The sequence below is a fragment of the Dysidea avara genome, chromosome 6 (assembly GCF_963678975.1).
Source record: "Dysidea avara chromosome 6, odDysAvar1.4, whole genome shotgun sequence".
Lineage (NCBI taxonomy): Eukaryota > Metazoa > Porifera > Demospongiae > Dictyoceratida > Dysideidae > Dysidea > Dysidea avara.
This window is the reverse complement of record NC_089277.1, coordinates 37263936-37284800: the sequence shown is the minus strand read 5'-3', so window position 1 is coordinate 37284800 and position 20865 is coordinate 37263936. Positions and strand designations below refer to the sequence as shown.

The 20865-nt window shown below is 37.3% G+C and overlaps 2 protein-coding genes across 2 annotated transcripts in view; both read left to right on the top strand.

The window, feature by feature from the left end:
- Positions 1 to 16788, top strand: part of LOC136259455 (ankyrin repeat domain-containing protein 65-like) — an 86066-nt gene extending 69278 nt beyond the window's left edge. Inside the window, exon 7 of the mRNA XM_066052939.1 lies at positions 16660 to 16788. Within this exon, the coding sequence (XP_065909011.1) occupies positions 16660 to 16743 (84 nt within the window). The 3' untranslated portion in view covers positions 16744 to 16788. The remainder of the gene's footprint in view (positions 1 to 16659) is intronic.
- A 58-nt stretch (positions 16789 to 16846) lies between these two features.
- Positions 16847 to 19217, top strand: LOC136259454 (ankyrin-1-like). Its single transcript, XM_066052938.1, has 11 exons — positions 16847 to 16855; positions 17243 to 17449; positions 17501 to 17707; positions 17765 to 17863; positions 17920 to 18018; positions 18070 to 18168; positions 18225 to 18323; positions 18375 to 18581; positions 18633 to 18809; positions 18861 to 19040; positions 19101 to 19217. Exons 1-11 carry the CDS (start codon positions 16847 to 16849, stop codon positions 19215 to 19217), a joined length of 1500 nt encoding a protein of 499 aa, XP_065909010.1.
- The last annotated feature ends 1648 nt before the right edge of the window (positions 19218 to 20865 follow it).

Sequence of the window (20865 nt, the reverse complement as noted above, 5' to 3'; positions counted from 1 at the left end):
AAAAAAAATTGGACTCTACAGGAATTATAACACTAACAGTTACCATTCTTATAACTGTATCATAGAGTTTCATTCTTGTCCTTCTGTTAGAATAAACACCTAAGATATCTTGTTCTTCAAGTCTCCTGTGCTGCCATCAACACTGTCTCCTGTATGACAGGTACACTATCAGTAATTCTTCTGACAGGTAGGTACATGTAGCTCATATAGCAGTGTGTTTTCAGCGATGGCACAAAGTGTGACGATAATGGCTCAAACACTGAGTATAGACTAGGAATTAATGTATCCTGCCTTCTATTTTGTGTGTGTACAAATGAATCAGGATGAAAATACAGTCTTTATCATAGATTACAAAAGTAATATTGCATTAACATATCTAATGAGTTAGCCTTTTAAACCAAGGAGTCTCTGTTAGCTTACTACACTAATGTGCCAATTAACTTATAATCCATAAATGGATTTGGAAAAAAGTACACAAACTATACATATTAAAAATTTAAAATTTAAAATAGGAAATAGGGATCGCTGAAAAAAGCCACAAAACAAGAAGGGATCGCTGGGGTGGTAATGTAAACCACAAATCCCTATTTTGAATCTCTATAAATGCTCCATTTGAGTATAAAAAGTCAAAATAGGGAATTGTGGTTTACATTACCACCCCAGCGATCTCTTCTTGTTTTGTGGCTTTTTTCAGTGATCCCTATTTCATATTTTAATTTTTTGATTTTTAATGTCTAGTAAGATTGCATCATAACAATTACATCGTAAAGTGTATGCATTCAAGTCAGTCTATATATATTACATTCACTCCTCCTCCCCCCAAGTACAAGCTTGTCCCTGAGCTAGGGTTGATAAAAGTCTGGTGGTTGTCTTACACTAAATGGGTATCGTGGCTGATAACTGTCCCGAACAATAATGTGTTTGACTGATGGTAGCTCCCAGGCTTGCTGTAGTGGTTGTTCATGTCTAACTGTTGTCATGTCTAACTAGGCCTTAGTCAGTTAATGTGTACAGTTTTGGTTCTTCCGTCACTTATTGGGTACGTGATTGGGCTCTGGACTGATTGTATTACCCACCCTCCTTCCCACTTAGGATCTAGCTTGCCTGCAGTAGGGATAGATAGCCACACTAAGTCACCCACTATAAATGTTCTTGATTGGGTGACATGGTCAAAATGGTGTTTCTGATGGCCACTAGCTTGAACATTATTCAGTTCAACAAAGTCATATAGCTGTGCCAATTTTGCATGAAGTAGGTCTTGGTAGGAAAACACATGTGTTGTTCTGGTGGGAAGAGGTGGCTTGTGTGCATAGCATCCATACATCAATTCAAAAGGTGACACACCTGTGGAAGAATGAACAGCTGTTCTATAAGCATACAATACAGGGCCGGAGCCCAGAGATTTTGAGTGGTCAGGCCATTCATGGACTACAATGGAGGTCATAGTCATACACACTACATTTTATTGATTTGAAATTTAAATCACATTATCTACTGTAATGTATTATGTGTGTGCTAGCTACAGCATGTATTAACATGCTTAAGCTAAGGAAGTCTGGGGACATGCTCCCTGGGAAAATTTTTGAAAATACATGTTCTGAAATGGCATCTGGAAGCTATTTTACATACACGGTCTCTTTCTGTTTTTTTACACCAAGAATATATCCAGGTAATTTTGTGCTACTGTATACCAATTAATTCAATTTAATATATAGCTAGTAGCTAATTTTACTTTCATGATACAAAGTTAGTTTAGTTCTTTTGAGATACAGAAGCAATTTTGATTGTAATTGTTAATACATAACATGCATTATCAATTAGCCTATTGTGCAATTCTATGCAGATGGTTCATTAGAAAGTAATTTGAAATCAATTAAAATGGATATAATGGCTTAGATCAACCAGTGTAATAAGAGTATTGATATTGTATACCAAATGCTCTAACTATCACCATGACTGTTCTATTAGAGTATAATGCGATGACTGCTCTATTAGAGTATCTCGATCTTTTTGCAAATTCAAGTGGCTGAAAAGTGGTCCGGCATGGCAACACCAGTGGAAGATATTGCTCCCAATCATTGTGACGCTGAACATAAGCATGGAGCAGTGATCGATTAAACGTTCTACTAGCCCATTGTGACATGTAGTAGTTCAGGATTTACTTATTCCTAAAGCTTCTAAAATCTGTGATAAGACAGCACTCTCAAAATTTCTGCCTTGATCCAAGTGTAAAACATCAGGAATCCCATAACGACTGAATAGTTTTAACTCTTCAGTTATACAACTTGCGGTTTAGGAATCGCATCAGCCCACAAGGTCATGTAATCTTGTATTACTAAAAAGGTAACGACTATCTCTCCACTATTATTAACTCTTGTGAATACTCTACTGGGAAATGTGTATGTGCTGTAGCTGAAATTTCTACACAGAAACTTGTAACATAGCTGAGCTGTTAGGCCACATGGTGAATGGTCTGTAGTTGAATTGTCCACAGAATGTCTCGTAACCTAACCAAACTCTACAGAAAGAATTGCAATGTAGCTGAACTTTCCCAGGATAGTTTTCTTGTTGCTGGACTCTCTACAGGGTAACTTAATTTATTCTATCTGATCTTTCTACAGGTGATTTGTTTCTACCTGATCTCTCTACAGGATGACTTGTTTCTAATAGTCAGGTCCACTATGTACTTTTGTTCAAATTTTATGGGGATTAGCAAACCTATATATTTTCAGAAAGCTTAGAGCATGGAGAATCTGAAAATCATTGTTTACATTTGCACAGATTCCTGCAAGGTCAGCATTTTTAAATTTCAATATGGCAGCCAATAAAGTAAGAAATTCCTGATATATCAATTTTAATTTGACATAAAAGTTCATTAATGAACTCAACAAATTCTCTGGTGACATTTTTACATCTCTATTCACTAGAGATGACATAGTTAATCATGAAAATTAAAAGTTTTAACAAACAGAATAGAAGAGCGTCCATTATGCTGCAATAACTCAGGAATAAATTTTAGCAAAAAGAATTGAGGAATATTCCAGATTAATTGGATGAGATATATGTATAACTGGTGCAAAGTATTAGTTTGACTTCCAAAGAAACAGTTCAAGCCTAAAAACAGCACAAAAGATTGAGTTACTCTAATAGAGCAGTCAATTACTCTGATGAAGCAGTCAACTTTTGAGTCCACATTTCTAATGTAGCAGTCACATTTGTGAAAGTCCTAGCTAGTGTGCTTATGTTGGGCATAAATTTCAGGAGATTAGTTAATTTTAGGTTTGAAAGAATGATTGGAATTTACATAAATATTCTCCCCTAAAAGGTAATTTTGTTAATTAGCAATTGGCAACTATGATTTCACTCTGACTAGCACTTTTGTCAATTGGTGGTATACATTGACATAGTCAGGTTAACTATATAATTATGTCTAAGATAACTTCGTTCAAAATTTATGGGCCTACATAATGCTTGGAGAATGCATGGAGATCAGTGAAAAGCAATGCTTGCATTTACTGTATACAGATGCCTGAATGGTAGTCAATCAGCAGTTTGAAAATAGCAGTCTATATGGTACAGATTTCTTCATATACAAACACTATTTCTATGTTCTCACACCCATATAGAATCCATTACTTAATGGCCTCTAAAGGGCTAAGAGACCTAAAAGCAATTTATTTGGCAGATAGTTATTGCATGAAACAAAGTGAATAAGTGAATTATTAACATTGAGAAGTAGGGTATAGTTACATATGAAGACATCATGGCTATGCATGTATGTACATATACATAACAATCATCAGCAGTGTCACTGTTGTCATTTTCAATGCATCACACAGTATTATACTGTATATTAGGGATCATGCAGAATTGAGCTTTTCCAGTTCAAAATATCACCCTAAAACCAGTCTCAATTTCCCTTCATGACAGCTTGGCAGCATTGGTTAGACACAGCCAAGCCCCAAAATGTCAACTCCAAATTCTTCCAACAAGTTTCTACAGCATTTAAAACTTTTCTATTCAGCAAAACTTTATGCTGACTTACTGACTGATGTTTCCCACCAAGCATGCATAACTTGACATACAGGCTTGATTTTGGCAACATACAATATATACATGCATCGTGGACTTGCCTTTGTCCTCCTTTGTGTTTCAGTTCTCTTCACTGATAATGCAAGGTGTCAATTCGTGCTATATTATATTGTGATACGGCTTCCCTGTGGCTGTATTTTCCATAAGCCATATGACTGATTGTTGGGACGTTTCTCATGCTGTTTTTTGTTTGCAATATTGTGTAATGGGCAAAGCATACTGTAGATGAAAATGAAGCGTCATGGCCACCTTCCTTTTAGCTACATAACTGATAGTTGGGGCATGCGTCCAGACATATGGCTTGTCAGGTGCCTGTCCTCCTTTTGATGCAACATATGTATGGGTCCACCAGTCATAACTATGTTACAAAAAAATAAGTAGAAAGTTTGATTAAGGATCAAAAAAGTAAAGAAACAAGGGAATAGCTAAACAGTAGTGAAACAAGAGAGGTTGCCTGTATGAATGTCCAGTAGTGAAACAAGAGAGGTTGCCAGATTAAATGTCCACTAGTACATCTGCAGTATATAGGCAATCTCTTGTTTCACTACTGTTTAGCTATTCAATTGTTTCTTTACTTTTTTGATCCTTAATCCAACTTTATACTTAAAGCAGTTACTTCTGAGCCAGTCATTAAAAATGTCTTGGCTAGATGTGCCAAATGCCCTTTGTTTATTTTTGGATAAGAATCAATTTGTAAACAATGGCAATCTTTTGATTATTTGAATATGTCTGATATACAATAATTCTGCCACTGAAAAGCAATTTTTCATTGGATTTACAGTGGATACTAATTTTCAAGATTGTGTATATATCAATTTTAACTTGTTGGTGCAAGTCTGTCTGGTGAAAAAAATATTTCTGCAAGTCTGTCTGGTGAAAAAAATATTTCTCTTGGTGATCAGTGTGAATTCGTTCTTGCCAATTGTTATTTTAAAATTACTGTATTAAGCAAATTTCAACTGCTGTCTTTGAAAATGAAAATTCTTTCAAAATTTATCTAGTAATAATAATATTATTATGTTAAACATGCAAAAAAAATTGGCTGAAAAGTTGACTGCTTTACTAGATTATGTGACTGCTCTATTAGAGTATCTAAATTTTCAGGCTTGAGCTGTTTCATTAGAAGTCAAAAGTATGTTGCACCAGTTACACTTTGCACCAGTTAAACTCCAGAATATTCGTTAAAGTAAATTATTCCTGAATTATTGCAGCATATAAATTATAATGGGCGTTCTTCTATTCCCTTTGCAAAAACTTTCAATTATTCATGGTTAACTGTCACCTCTAATGAATAGAGGTGTAAAATGTCACCAAAGAATTTGTTGAATCCATTTATTAAACTTTTATGTCAAAATTAAACTTGATGAATTAGAAATTTGTTATTTTAGCTGTCACTTAAAAAATGCTGACCTTGCAAGAATCTGAGCAAATGTAAACATTGATTTTCAGATTCCTGATGCTTTAAGCTTTCCAAAAATGTATAGGTTTGCTAATCCCCATAAACTTTGAACGAAAGTGTATTTTTTGACATAGTGAACCTGACTATAAATTAATACTCTACAGGGTGACTTGCTTCTAGCTGAATTCTCTACAGGGTGACTTGTTTTAGTTGAACTCACTACAGAGTGTTTCTAGATTGTAATTGTAATTTTTAAACAGGGGGTCCACTCAGTTAGCAAATACTGATTTTCAATGGAGCCCTGTGAGTAAAAATGAACTCTCTACAGGATGATTTGCTTCAAGCTGAACTCTCTACAGTAGGACTGTACCTATACTGATATTACAAGTATCATGGTATCGGTCAATTGCAAGTCTACAATACGAATATTTCATTTGAGTTATATGTGACCGGATTTGTGAAAAAATACCTTTTCCATACCTTTTACATGCCTGCAAACAAAATGGTGTAACACTTGAGTCACTGTACTAATTAATTGATTAACTTGCTCTTAGTTTCAAAATGCAGCTAGCTACACTCATGAAAAAGTTCAGGCAATTACTTATGTGCAGTGATGAAAAGGTTGTGAGCTTCAAAGATCAAAAGTGGGTCAAATTTTGTGTGTGAAAAAGGTACATGTACCTTACCGCTAATCCGGTAACATATTAAAAGTATTTTAAGTAACATGAAAAGCACATTACTGGCTAAAGTGACTGAGATGTCAAATGGTTAAATTCTTAATTAGCAGCTCCCCACTAGCAGTTCTTAAGTAGCCTGGTTCAAAACCCAGATTGGACAAGTTTTTTTTTGCACCATTGTTTTGTTTTATTTGGTGGTTGATTTTTTTAAACCAGGCGCACACCCACAGCAGGCCGAAGGCCGGTTGTGAGCACGCGCCTGGTTTACTGAAATTGTTTTCGTAAAAGTGTGTGTGTGTGTGTGTGTGTGTGTGTGTGTGTGTGTGTGTGTGTGTGTGTGTGTGTGTGTGTGTGTGTGTGTGTGTGTGTGTGTGTGTGTGTGTGTGTGTGTGTGTGTGTGTGTGTGTGTGTGTGTGTGTGTGTGTGTGTGTGTGTGTGTGTGTGTGTGTGTGTGTGTGTGTGTGTGTGTGTGTGTGTGTGTGTGTGTGTGTGTGTGTGTGTGTGTGTGTGTGTGTGTGTGTGTGTGTGTGTGTGTGTGTGTGTGTGTGTGTGTGTGTGTGTGTGTGTGTGTGTGTGTGTGTGTGTGTGTGTGTGTGTGTGTGTGTGTGTGTGTGTGTGTGTGTGTGTGTGTGTGTGTGTGTGTGTGTGTGTGTGTGTGTGTGTGTGTGTGTGTGTGTGTGTGTGTGTGTGTGTGTGTGTGTGTGTGTGTGTGTGTGTGTGTGTGTGTGTGTGTGTGTGTGTGTGTGTGTGTGTGTGTGTGTGTGTGTGTGTGTGTGTGTGTGTGTGTGTGTGTGTGTGTGTGTGTGTGTGTGTGTGTGTGTGTGTGTGTGTGTGTGTGTGTGTGTGTGTGTGTGTGTGTGTGTGTGTGTGTGTGTGTGTGTGTGTGTGTGTGTGTGTGTGTGTGTGTGTGTGTGTGTGTGTGTGTGTGTGTGTGTGTGTGTGTGTGTGTGTGTGTGTGTGTGTGTGTGTGTGTGTGTGTGTGTGTGTGTGTGTGTGTGTGTGTGTGTGTGTGTGTGTGTGTGTGTGTGTGTGTGTGTGTGTGTGTGTGTGTGTGTGTGTGTGTGTGTGTGTGTGTGTGTGTGTGTGTGTGTGTGTGTGTGTGTGTGTGTGTGTGTGTGTGTGTGTGTGTGTGTGTGTGTGTGTGTGTGTGTGTGTGTGTGTGTGTGTGTGTGTGTGTGTGTGTGTGTGTGTGTGTGTGTGTGTGTGTGTGTGTGTGTGTGTGTGTGTGTGTGTGTGTGTGTGTGTGTGTGTGTGTGTGTGTGTGTGTGTGTGTGTGTGTGTGTGTGTGTGTGTGTGTGTGTGTGTGTGTGTGTGTGTGTGTGTGTGTGTGTGTGTGTGTGTGTGTGTGTGTGTGTGTGTGTGTGTGTGTGTGTGTGTGTGTGTGTGTGTGTGTGTGTGTGTGTGTGTGTGTGTGTGTGTGTGTGTGTGTGTGTGTGTGTGTGTGTGTGTGTGTGTGTGTGTGTGTGTGTGTGTGTGTGTGTGTGTGTGTGTGTGTGTGTGTGTGTGTGTGTGTGTGTGTGTGTGTGTGTGTGTGTGTGTGTGTGTGTGTGTGTGTGTGTGTGTGTGTGTGTGTGTGTGTGTGTGTGTGTGTGTGTGTGTGTGTGTGTGTGTGTGTGTGTGTGTGTGTGTGTGTGTGTGTGTGTGTGTGTGTGTGTGTGTGTGTGTGTGTGTGTGTGTGTGTGTGTGTGTGTGTGTGTACCTATCTATGTTTGTCTGTATGCACCCACATGAGCAAAATCGTTAAATAATGGTAAAAGCAGCTTTTATGTATGAAGTAAAACGAAATGAAGTTTGTATTAAACTTCTGCATAGGTGAACTTTGTTCTGAGGTGGTTTCTTTTTGGTGGACTGAAATACGAGCCTGGTGACTTCCTCAAACTTTGTAAACTACCTTCCCTTTGAGGTTTCTAGGCGATTAACAACTGAAAACAACGGTGTAGGCCTCGTACACTACCAGGAATAGCCTATCGCTTCGAGTTGAAAGGGAGTATATCCCTTACATACGTGAACAAAAATGAAGAGTAGCTTGAGGCTTCGTCTAGTGAATTTGTAGGAAAAAACATGGTAGTCAAACTATAAAACAGTTTAAAAGATACTTCTGTGCGTAATATGTGACCGTCCTAGCAAAAACCCAACTTGTTCGCACAATTAAAAATTTTTTTTATTCACTCAGCAATATCAGTAGTGTCCAAGAAATGGACCACCAAAGTTTCAGCCTTCTGTGGTGTGTAGTTTTGGAATTATAGTGATAGACAGTAGGAAGAGCAAAGTAATCGATTTGTACGGCGACTGTACTAAAAATAAACTACAGGCGCTTACATTTGCAGCCATACGTTCCATTTGGATTAGTCTACAACGTTGAAATTTGGCTTAAAACGCTCACCATGGATCAGCACATCAGTCAAGGTATAGTATTAGCCCTGTAGATACTTGCGCATATGGATGTGAAGGCAGTTTGGTAGAAGAAACGATGACAATCTTGTTTGCGTTTACCGCATCGTAAACAAACGTACATGACACGCATACCATTGGAGTTAGAGAAACAAAACAAAGATTTGCAAATTCTCCATGAGCAGGCCAATAAGATGGTATATAATTTTAATCGATTTGAGTCTTCCTTCTTTGGGTACTGGCCCGACAAAAACTTGCGTAGTTTTTTTGTAGCATGCGTAATTTTATGAATTATTTTAAATTTCAATTTTCTCAATATGCATGCTTGTGCGAACAAGTCAGGTTTTTGCTGAGACAGTCACATATGTTAGTAAAAGCAGTTTGTTTAACAAGCGCTTCCTTAGCAGTGCATAGCAACGTAATTGAACAAATTACGGTAATTTCATGAATTACAAAATACGAGAATTAGCTAATAATATTATTGCACAACCCAAAACTACTCTATTGTAAAATAGTAATACATGGTTGGTTAATTCATAGTAGCATATACTATCTACTAGTATATTAAAAATTATCAATTTACAAAATGAAGTAGGGTTTCAAGCTATAAAAGTAGTAAAACAAGAGATGAACAATGGTAGCTATTACAGCCTAACTCAGCGAGAAATCCCTACATTGGCACTGAATACAAAATAATTGTTATACCATGCCAAAGTAGGGAGTTAACACTGAGCTATGCTGTAATAGCTACCATTGTTCATCTCTTGTTTCACTACTTTTTATAGCTTGAAACCCTACTTCATTTTTAAATTTAGAATTTTTAATATACTATAGTTTGTTTAGTTTTTTTTTGTTAAAGCATACAGCTAGCTATAAACATGTGACTGTTTTATTAGGGTGACTGCTGTATTAGAGTATCTCTAGTCAACCTGCGAAGATGTGTTCTTGCCCCAAAAAGAGCTGTGATCATCATGGTTTCGATCGATTATTAAACTAGAGTATCTCAAATCAGCCTACCAACTTGAAATTGTGTGGTCACAAATACAGCTAGTGTAAAAGGGGCGTGGTCATCGTGGTCTCAATTGATAGATCGATAATACAAAGAATAAAGAATGGGCATGACCTTGTGACCTATCATGGAGTACTGGTACCTCCGTACAGTCAGGGGCCGTACAGTAGCATAGTCTAAGCCCCTTAAATAATTTTGTGGCGTCTATTATGCTGCTGAAAGAAAGTGTTGATATGGAAAATTAACGCCACGGTATGGTTTCATTAGATGAAGAAGACAAGCAGCCTGATTGAAGATAAAAAAAAGACAAGGCACACAGGGCGTGTACTTGTCGGAACCCCAAAAGGCACATCTCACCGGTGAGTTTGTTGTTGTAGCGTAAAATGGTGACCGTGCGCTGCTTCGTTTGGGCTCTAGGCTTGCGACTGTGGTCAGTGAGTGAGTGAGTAAGATGAAATTTCGAGTTTTGATGATTTTTAAAAAATTCTATATCTGGCTGCCAGTAAGTGCTTTCTTGTTTTTAACGCTACATTTGATGTTTAGTGGACTAATGTTATTCTGTAAAGGTGATTTTCGTCGCGTAAGAAGTTTCTAAGCTAATTTTTAAGGGTGATAATTTTGGCGGCGCATGTCACTTTTGATGCAAACCCTACTTAAACAGTACTACTGTACTGTTTGATAGTTCATTCCAGATGAGTTAGCTAGCTGCATGGTGCCTGGTTTTTAGAAGTAGCACAACATCAACTTGTTTTTGTTTAGTAGAGCTCCTAAACACTTTTTGTGCTCTTTGTGATAAAAACTTGAAACGTGGTACATAGTTTGTATAGGTCATTTTCAAATCAAGAACCACCCTGGATTTGACCTTTTGTGACTTCTAGAGGTCGATTAAGTATGAAAATGCCAACTTTATACCTTTTGACCATTTTTACAATGAATAAAATAAGAAGTGCTTGGTGTCAAATAAAAGCTGACTCCTCCAGAAGTAAAAGAGACTGGAATTATGTCTGTACCACATTCTATTACAACATATACATCTTTTAAAGTTTTATACATGTCCATCTTAAAATACTAATATGCTTTATCTAAGCAAAAACCTAAACATGCAAGCCTTCACCAACCTGATATTTCATACCTGTGATTCTGTACATGCTAGCATAATAACACTATATTTACCAGATGGTTGACTGTTGATAGTGCTTCAAAATTATTGCTCTGCCAAGTAAAGTAAATTAACTTGGAATAAGTCTAAAACACCAAGTAGGGATTGCATAATTATTACAACATATTTATGTAGGTTAGTCAAGTTTTTTTTTTTTTGATTGTATACAATGACAAAGTGACATACACTGAGACTACTACACTAGAGCGAATTAGTATAACTAGCAACATAAATTGGAATCTTTGCATTCTTTGCCAAGAAAATGGAACAGGATTACAGTGTCCATATGCAGTTAAAAGTGACATGGCATCTGTTTGCAGTGGGTATAAAGCTCTAGCAGAGTGACTAACTAACTTCAGTGAGCTGGCGATATCAAACAACTTGATGATGGTGATGGTATTGAGGCAACGTAGATGAGACATCATGCTGGCTGGCATAAGACATGTCGCCAAAATGTAACCAGACAAAACTAGTCAAGAACAAATACAGAAAAAGCTAAAGAAAAATCAGCCCATCAGTTGTGCACACACATTTAACTCATGGCTCTATATATCTTAAAGATGACAAGTGCTTCCTTTGCAATAAGCCAGCTGGATCTGAAGGTCTCCACAATGCATCTACATATGATATTGTTGCAAAAGTTTGTAGATGTGCAATTTAGTTGGAAAATACTGCTTTGCTAGCCAAGCTTGAACCTGGGGACACGATTGCCGTTGAGGCAAATATCATCGAAAATGCCTTGTAAACTCTACAATAGAGCAAGGGCTTTGGAAAACACAGTCGCCGATAAAAGTTGTGATTCACATCTGCGTGGTATTGCATTCACAGAATTGGTTGCCTTCATAGAAGACTCTCGAAAAGAAGACATCCGTCTTTAGATTAACTGATCTTGCACATTAGTGCAAGATTTGACTTGAGCAGTTTGGTGTTGATGTTGAAGGTAGAACGCACACTTCAAGGCTTAAAGAATCATTACTATCTTCAAGCACATTCACAACTAGAATCACAAGGCAAATTTATAATTCTGACATTTGATATAGGTTCTGCTCTAATGAAAGCTTGTACTGTAATATTGATGATGATGCATTGCACTTGGCATGGGCTGCACAAGAGTGTGTAAAGACATGTTAGAAAAGAATATTTGTTTGATGGATCCTTTAAGCCATCATGTGAGAAAGATCTCATACCACCATCTTTGATAGCTTTTGTTAGGATGATACTTGATGATCCCAACATCAAAATCAGTTTGAGGTTGCTGCAGCCACCACAAGAACAGTGTTTTCGATATCTCAACTACTTATGTTTACTAGTGTGAAATATGGTCGAAGTATGAATTTTTCTCATCACTGTCACAACTGTGATCATGAAACACCACTTACTTTGTATGTAGTATTGAAGATACATACTGTCACTCGAAAAAGAACACTTATTGATACACTCTTTAATCTGGGGATATGGGTTTTTTGCAGTCTTCTTTTTGCAATTGACTTCTGGCTTGGGCATTGGGGTATGTGATCAGTTTGCTTTAGATGGTGTTGTTTGTCCTCCAAAGATGCGTGGACTGTTTCCAATAGCAGCAGCTGATAACATTGATTACAACCCCAGTGTTGCCACAGCAAAAGATTCCTTTCATGGTACAGAAATTTCTCTCATGCAGCATTGTTCTGATGATTTTGAAGGCAACAACCGAAGTAAATTGATCATTGACCAAACTACTTCTGGTAAAGCAACTGCTCCTCTCCCTCAGATATGCACTGGTGTACTACCAGCTGCTTTCAAAACCAAAGAATTTGAAGTGCCAATTATCAATAATCCTGTGCGATGTTCCAATTTTCATGCTATTAGTAAAGCTGAGAAAGAAGATTGGAAGTGGCTTAAAGCAGTAATGGCAAGTCTTAAAAAGCAGCACTTAGAGAAAACAAATTGGTTAGCATATCATTCCAGCTTACAAGAAGCTGTGATCCCACCATCCACAATTAATGCACCGTTACCATTGTTCATAGATAGGGCAAAACATTCAATGTAAATTGTTGGAGCTGCAGGTCAAGTCCCTATTCTTGCTTTGGATCAATCATTGTATGCACTTTCCAAGCAAATTCAGTATAGACTTGGTTGGCCAGTTTAGGAGAGGACCACTTTGTACTGGTGTTAGGTGGATTATGCATATCCATGCACTTTTGAAACAATCATATGATGAATACACATCTGAGTCAGGGATTAATCTGTTTCTAGAGCAATGCTGTTTATCAAAAGTTAACATTCAACTACAGGTTGAAAAATATTATCCCTGGAGATTGTCTTACTGCTGTATGTTAGATCTATTCGTGAAGGAACCTTTCAGGTTTACTTTGAATCACTAGTGAAGATCACCTGGATGTTTGTATTAGACCACATTCATTATTCCAAGTGGCTACCTGTACATTTTCGTGACATGGTGGGACTTTTTAAAAAACATTCAGAAATTGTGGCAGAATTCCATGCAGGAAAATTTGTCATCCACAAAACAAGCAACAAGTTTTCAGCAGTGGCTATTGACCAATCCCATGAGCAAAATTATGCTACAGTCAAAGAGTTTGGAGGAGCAATCAGATTGACAACTGAGCCCTTGGCTTTGAGACATTGGATGGTGGCTGGAGTATGCAAAGATAGCACAGGATGATTGCAAACAGGTGCATCATGAACAGCATTGTAGTGTCCAGTGTGCATTTCAGAAAGATGTAAATTCTTTAATAGCAGTGGATGAAGAATCTGGAAATCCGTTTCTTGAGAAAGGACAAGATTTATTGATAACTGAACTCTACATGGTGGCTGGATTGTAGCTGAGCTGTGTACAGGGTGACTTTTATTTGGTAGATTAGCTCTATGCAGGGTAGCTTATAACATAGTTAAATTTCTCTACAAGACATAGTTGAATACTTCAATAGAGTAATTTACTTCTTAACTGACTGCTCTATAAGGGTGACTGTTGTATTAGGGTATTTCAATTTTGCACTTGCTACGTGGAGTTGGATGTCATTTTTATAACTCTGTGACTTTTAATCATACTCTATACCATTGAAGAGCCTTCTAAGATCATTAATTCATCTGATTTTTTACTCATTCTCCTGACCGGTTTGTCTGGTAGGCATGGCAAGTAATCTTTTCTTATTAGCAACAATCTCGATCACGTAATAGTTACACACTGTTGTTTTATTGCTGTATCTTTATGGTCTTTAGCTTGATTTCTTTCAAACCACAAAAGTTTGATGCTAGCCTGTCCATGTACCAATTTTCAACTTCTTCCCATAAGTGATTTATGTTATAGTCGTGACAATATAGCAGTGTTATTTTCATGAATGATCATTAAAAACCTCTTGACTGTTTATTGTATTCCAGAAAAACTTGATGCCAACATGTACCTTTCAACCCCTTCTGTGTGCTAAATTTCAAGGCAATCAGTTAATCCATCCACATTTGTGACCCAGTCTGGAAAAACAGTCTTATTGCCAGAGTTGGGGTCGCTACACTAAAAATGTAACTAGTCACATATTACTCCATTACGTTTACATGATGTAGCACACTACAGTTACATATTACTTACTGAAAAGAGTAACAGGTTACATATTAATCGCTACTTCGAGGGCTGTAACTAGTAATAATATTACATATTATATTTGTTCGTTACAAAGTAAGTCCAACCTTCTAAATACAAGTTACCAGCCTACAACTACAAGTGATACGAGCGAGACATGTGTTTCTCTGGTGTAGTTCAGCCACAAATACATACTTTGTTGTTGTATCTTGGCCTCAAGGGCACCCCCAATACACTATCATTCTTTGTCCATACCTATAGCGCTATCTCCAGTCTTGTCTGGACCCAAAATGCAATCAGTCATGTCCCTGGATACAATGCGCCTTAAAAGGAAGTAACGCGTTACATTTGTTACAATTTCCGGATGTAATATCTGTTACATATTACTTGCTACTTTGTCATGTAACACGTTATATGACTCGTTACTGTAAAAGTAATATTATTATGTAGTGTGTTACATTTGTAATGCGTTACCCCCAACTCTGCTTATTGCCTATTCAAAAGTATCAAGAAATGTCGGTTTTATGTATTTAGTGTGTTATAGCTTGCCAATGGTTGAAGCTACATGTATGTGTACTGAATTGTCACAGTTCTACACTAATGTCTTACCTTCCAGAGCATCCACTGTGCAAGTAGCCAACAGCTAAGTTTCCTGCCATTTTACATAGTTTTAAAACTGAGGTTGACTGTATCAGGCGAGCTACAAAAGGGAAGGGAGGCAGGGCCCGGAAGGAAAGTAAGAGTCTGTTGAAAAATTGAAAAGGAAGGTGTACAGATAAATTAGGCCAAGTTATGTGCCATTCAGGTTTCAAAACCAGCTTAAATGAGAGGAAAGTTACAGTACATGTCTTTATTCAGCACCACGGAGCTGTTTAGCCACATGCAGCTATCTCCAGGCTGACCTGAGCTCCATTAAGGTCCCACACCGCACGTATGGATCGCCACTGGGCTTGGGAAAAACAACCAGCAAAAGCAGACCACTGAAGTCTGGCTGATTCGACTGTGAAATTAGATAATGTATTTATGTAGCTTTGTGTTCTTGATGAAAATTGAATCTGCTGACATGGGCGATAAGACAGGTTTTCCCAGATTCAGTCACATTTTATGGCAGCTTTTGTAAAGAAGAAAAGAAATAAAAACAAAGCAACTATGCCAATTTTTGAAGTCTCATAGTTCCAGAATGCTTGAAGTGATTGTGCTCAAATTTTGTATGCTGACTATTGACAGTGGAAGGAATTTCCACAGCAAAAATCCTCTCATTTGCAAAGGCGCCACACAGCAACAAATGTGTGAAATTCATGTTTTCTGTTTTTCCTGTCAGTATACTCATGGTGTGGCATGCTGACTTCTTGGGCTGTACAGCACACTACCGTGTGTCTTGTTAAGTACTATAATATTATTGCATAATATTATGCAGGTGAAAATAGGGCTATTTTTGCACTTATGAATGGCTATAACTTTGGAATAGTGAAAGCTAAAAAACGTTTAGCATACTCTTTAGAACAAAAATTAATACTAATGACTGTCCTATGAATTTGACTTGGAGGTCAGACTTTGTTTTCTGTTTTCCCTTTGCAATTTGTTTTCCTTTTGTAATCATCAACACAGTTTTGATTTCTACTGTTCTTGCAGGCTACTGTGATATACACAATTGAAGTAATAATGCAAATGTTATTAAAATGATTATGTCACAAGCAATACAAAGGATTTAACTTTTTCACCATTCAATATGTCATAAAATGATGAACTATAACCACTCTCAATATAACTGATTTACCAGAAAAATGTTTGAAATGCAGCACGTTTGTCAATAAGAGATTTTATAATTTTATGCAATGTTGTCAACCTAATTCATTGTAAAATTCCAGACTACAATCACCAGGCCCACTTTAAACTGTATCCACGCAACTAACGGCATCACAATATGTCACATCTTTCACCTTAACAAGTCCTGAAAGCCCCAAACACCTTCCCAGCAACACAAAGTGCATAGACTATTGAAGTACCTAGGGCGCATTGCTAACATAAAATATTATTGAAAAATCAAGATACTCTAAAAGAACACTCACTTACCCCAATAATACAGTCATCCAAATTTTATGTGATTACTCTATTGAGGTTTTTAGATCTTTTGCTTTGATTTAATGCTTGCCCCTCTACTACAGTAGTTATTTCTCACAAAGCTAAAACTGCATGAAACGTAGGTTAGTCACTGGAAGTGTGCTGTAGCATAATGACCATGTCCCTCAACAATCTCAGAAAAAAGGAAACCTCAAAAGAAAGGAAACCACAGGGTTAAATTGTCCTAACTATTTGCAATGTTTACTTAATGATTAACTGATGTTGTCTTTATCTTTGTAGTTGGGCAATACTCCATTACACAATGCAGTAATGAACGGTCATGCACAAATAGTAGAACTATTATTATCAAGAAGAGCTGATTAGGCTTGCGCCAATTATGCCTGCATAATGTTGAACATAATAGGCTAGCAAAAGCATCAAGCATTATGCCAGCATAATAGGACGATTTTCAAGAATTTTAATTAAAATGCGCAATGTGTGCACCAAAAATACTGCAAAGCATGAACACACTGCACATTATTACTGCATTCCATATCAAAACCTTGTAGTGTTATTATTTTTACTATTTCTTGACTGATTATTCACATAAGATTGAGATACTCTAATAGAGCAGTCACTTACTCTAATACAGCAGTCAGGAAATGCAGATATACTGTAATAAAACATTCAGCTCTCGAGCATAATCTTGATTTTGACAGCATAATTTTGAGCATAATAGGCTGGATTTTTGAGCACTGCTCAAAAGCATAATAGGCAATTTTCAAAGCATAATTGGCTCAAGGCTAGAGCTGATGTGAATTGTGAGGGAAGTGTGAGTATATGTACATACAGTGATGCAGTACTTTATTCGTTGTCATTTCAGTCAGGTGATACTCCATTATACATAGCAGTAAAGAATTGGCACACACAAATAGCAGAACTATTATTATCAAAAGGAGCTTATTCAGATGTGAAAGTAGCAAAACTAGCTGATGTGAATAGTCGATTACATAAAGCAGTAGTGAATGGTCACACACAAGTAGTAGAACTACTATTATCAAGAGGAGCTGATGCGAACTGTGAGGGAAGTGTGAGTATATGTACTTACAGTAATGCAGTACTTTATTCATTATCATTGTAGTCAGGTATTACTCCATTATACATAGCATTAATGAATGGTCACACACAAGTAGCAGAACTATTATTATCAAGAGGAGCTTATTCAGATGTGAAAGTAGCAAAACTAGCTGATGTGAATAGTCGATTACATGCAGCAGTAAAGAATGGTCACACACAAGTAGCAGAATTATTATTATCAAGTGGAGCTGATGTGAACTGTGAGGGCAGTGTGAGTATACAGTATGTACTTTACAGTAATGCAGTACTTTATTCATTGTCATTGTAGTCAGGTAGCACTCCATTATACGTAGCAGTAAAGAATGGTCACACACAACTAGTAGAGCTATTATTATCAAGAGAAGCTGATGTGAATAGTGTTGATGAAGTGAGTACTAGTATTGATTATAGCATAGACATTGAATTATGTCATTATCATTGTAGTCAGGTAACACTCCATTACATATAGCAGTACAGAATGGTCACACACAAGTAGGGGAAATATTATTATCAAGTGGAGCTGATGCGAACTGTGAGGACAGTGTGAGTTTATGTACTTACAGTAATGCAGTACTTTATTCATTGTCATTGTAGTCAGGTGACACTCCATTATACGTAGCAGTAAAGAATGGTCACACACAAGTAGTAGAGCTTTTATTATCAAGAGAAGCTGATGTGAATAGTGTTGATGAAGTGAGTACTAGTATTGATTATAGCATAGACATTGAATTATGTCATTATCATTGTAGTCAGGTAACACTCCATTACATATAGCAGTACAGAATGGTCACACACAAGTAGCAGAATTATTATTATCAAGTGGAGCTGATGCGAACTGTGAGGACAGTGTGAGTTTATGTACTTACAGTAATGTAGTACTTTATTCATTATCATTGTAGTCAGGTGATACTCCATTATACATAGCAGTACAGAATGATCACACACTAGTAGCAGAACTATTATTATCAAGAGGAGCTTATTCAGATGTGAAAGTAGCAGAACTAGCTGGTGGGAATAATCGATTATGCAAAGCAGTAGAGAATGGCCACACACAAGTAGCGAAATTATTATTATCAAGTGGAGCTGATGTGAACTGTGAGGGCATAGTGAGTATATGTACTTACAGTAATGCAGTACTTTATTCGGTATTATTGTAGTCAGGTGATACTCCGTTATACATAGCATTAAAGAAAGGTCTCACACAAGTAGTAAAACTATTATTGTCAAAAGGAGCTGATGTGAATAGTTCATTACATAGAGCAGTAGAGAATGGTCACACACAAGTAGTAGAACTATTATTATCAAGAGGAGCTGATGTGAACTGTGAGGACAGTGTGAGTATATGTACTTACAGTAATGCAGTACTTCATCCATTATCATTGTAGTTAAGTGGTGATACTCCATTATACATAGCATTAAAGAAAGGTCACACAGAAGTAGCAGAACTATTATTGTCAAGAGGAGCTGATGTGAATAGTTCATTACATAGAGCAGTAAAGAATGGTCACACACAAGTAGTAGAACTATTATTATCAAAAGGAGCTGATGTGAATAGTGTTAATAAAGTGAGTACTTATATTGATTATAGCATGCATATACATTGAATTATGTCATTGTCATTGTAGTCAGGTAACACTCCATTACACATAGCAGTAAAGAAAGGTCACACACTAGTAGCGGAACTATTATTATCAAGAGGAGCCAATGTGAATATTAAGGACAGCGTAAGTACTAGTAATTAGCACTCAAGTACATTGTGCATACAGGGGCGGATCCAGAGTTTGGAAAGAGGGGGTACCTTTCTAAAAAAATGTTGAAGAAAAAATTTAAAAAAGGTCACAACAATAATAGCTAGTTATCCTTTATCAAATATATATTATATTATGTATGTTATGTAAAATAACATCCTTATCAATAGCTTCATATGTAAGCTACATATACACTGCTTCATGAACACTGTGACTGCTTTATTAGTGTAATTGATTGCTCTATCAGAGTATATTGATCTTGTATGCAATTTTTTGAAGGGGTGTATGTGTAGGGAGGATGTGCCCCCTGGATCTGCCACTGGCATACCTCCTTTGATCAGTACTCTCTAATAGAACAGTCAGTATGTAGTGAAATGCTCTAATAGAGCATTCGCTGATTGAAATATTCTAAAATTATGGTAAGGAATGTTGTTAAGCTAGGAAGGGACACTGCATGAAGTGCATAATAGGTAAATATTTTGGGAAATTCATGAAAGCATTTTAGGCAAAATTTTGAACGTATTTGGCTCAGGCCTACTTCTTAGTAACAAATTAAGTTTGGTCCCACTGAGTTGTACCAAATGTACACTTTGCACAGATATCAAGACACACGATAGTGTGTCGTGCGGCCCAAGAATCCGGCGCGCCACACCGTGAGTATATTGACAGGAAGAAAGAAAACGTCATTTTCACACATTTGTATCTCGGTGACACCTCATCTGATTGGAACCACATTTGCTGCAGAGTTGCCCGCCAGCTAGGGGAGTCTACATTCCAAATTTGAAGGAAATCACTCAAGCCATTTCCGAGATACGAGTGGCCAAAGTTAGGTTTTGTTTTTCTTCGTTTTTTTTTTTTTTTCTTCTTCGTCTTTTCTCACACTTGCAAAAATTGCTATAACAAGCAAACCCGTACTCCGATCGCCTTGAAATTTGGCACACAGAAAGGGAGTCCAACGGCGAATCCTAGCATCAACTTTGGTACAAATCCGATGAATGGTTCAGGAGTTATGACCGATTATTCGCGTAAAACAAGATCGATTTGTTGTCACGCCTACAGGGTAAACCGCTTCATGGAATGAATTGAAAATTGCTATGTAGATGGAGTAACCATCGTAGGAGTGCCTTTTGTTGGTTTGAAAGGAATCGAGATAAAGACCATGGAGATATGACACAAAACCCAACCTGTGTCACAATTACGCGATCGATTTTTAGGAATAAAAAAGTATTAGTTTTCACGCCTACTAGGCAAATCGCTTAGAGCAATGAGCTGAAAATCGGTGTATAGCTGGAATAATCTTCATAGAAAGTACTTGCAGTAGTACAGAAGGATCGGATTACAAACCACTGAGTTATGATTCGAAAGCCAACTCCGTGTAGCAAATGCGAGATCGAGATACTCTAATAGAACAGTCACCCTAATAGAGCATTCGGCTAATTTATTTACTCCATTATAGAATTTTATTACATCACAAGTTATTCTGTAGGGAGTTCAGCTGCAAACAGTTAATCTTATAGACAGTTCAGCAAGAAGACAGTCACCATGTGGAGAGTTAAGCAAATATATCACTATAGAGATTCAGAACATTACAAGTCACACTGAAGAAAGTTCAGCTATAAACAAGTCATGCACCCTGTAGAGA

What these genes read in the sequence shown, in the direction of transcription:
- LOC136259454 (XM_066052938.1), top strand. An exon ending in ATGCGAACTGTGAGGGAAGT is followed by an intron (nt 17,450 to 17,500) that starts GTGAGTATATGT and finishes TTATCATTGTAG; the next exon opens with TCAGGTATTACTCCATTATA. An exon ending in ATGTGAATAGTGTTAATAAA is followed by an intron (nt 19,041 to 19,100) that starts GTGAGTACTTAT and finishes TTGTCATTGTAG; the next exon opens with TCAGGTAACACTCCATTACA.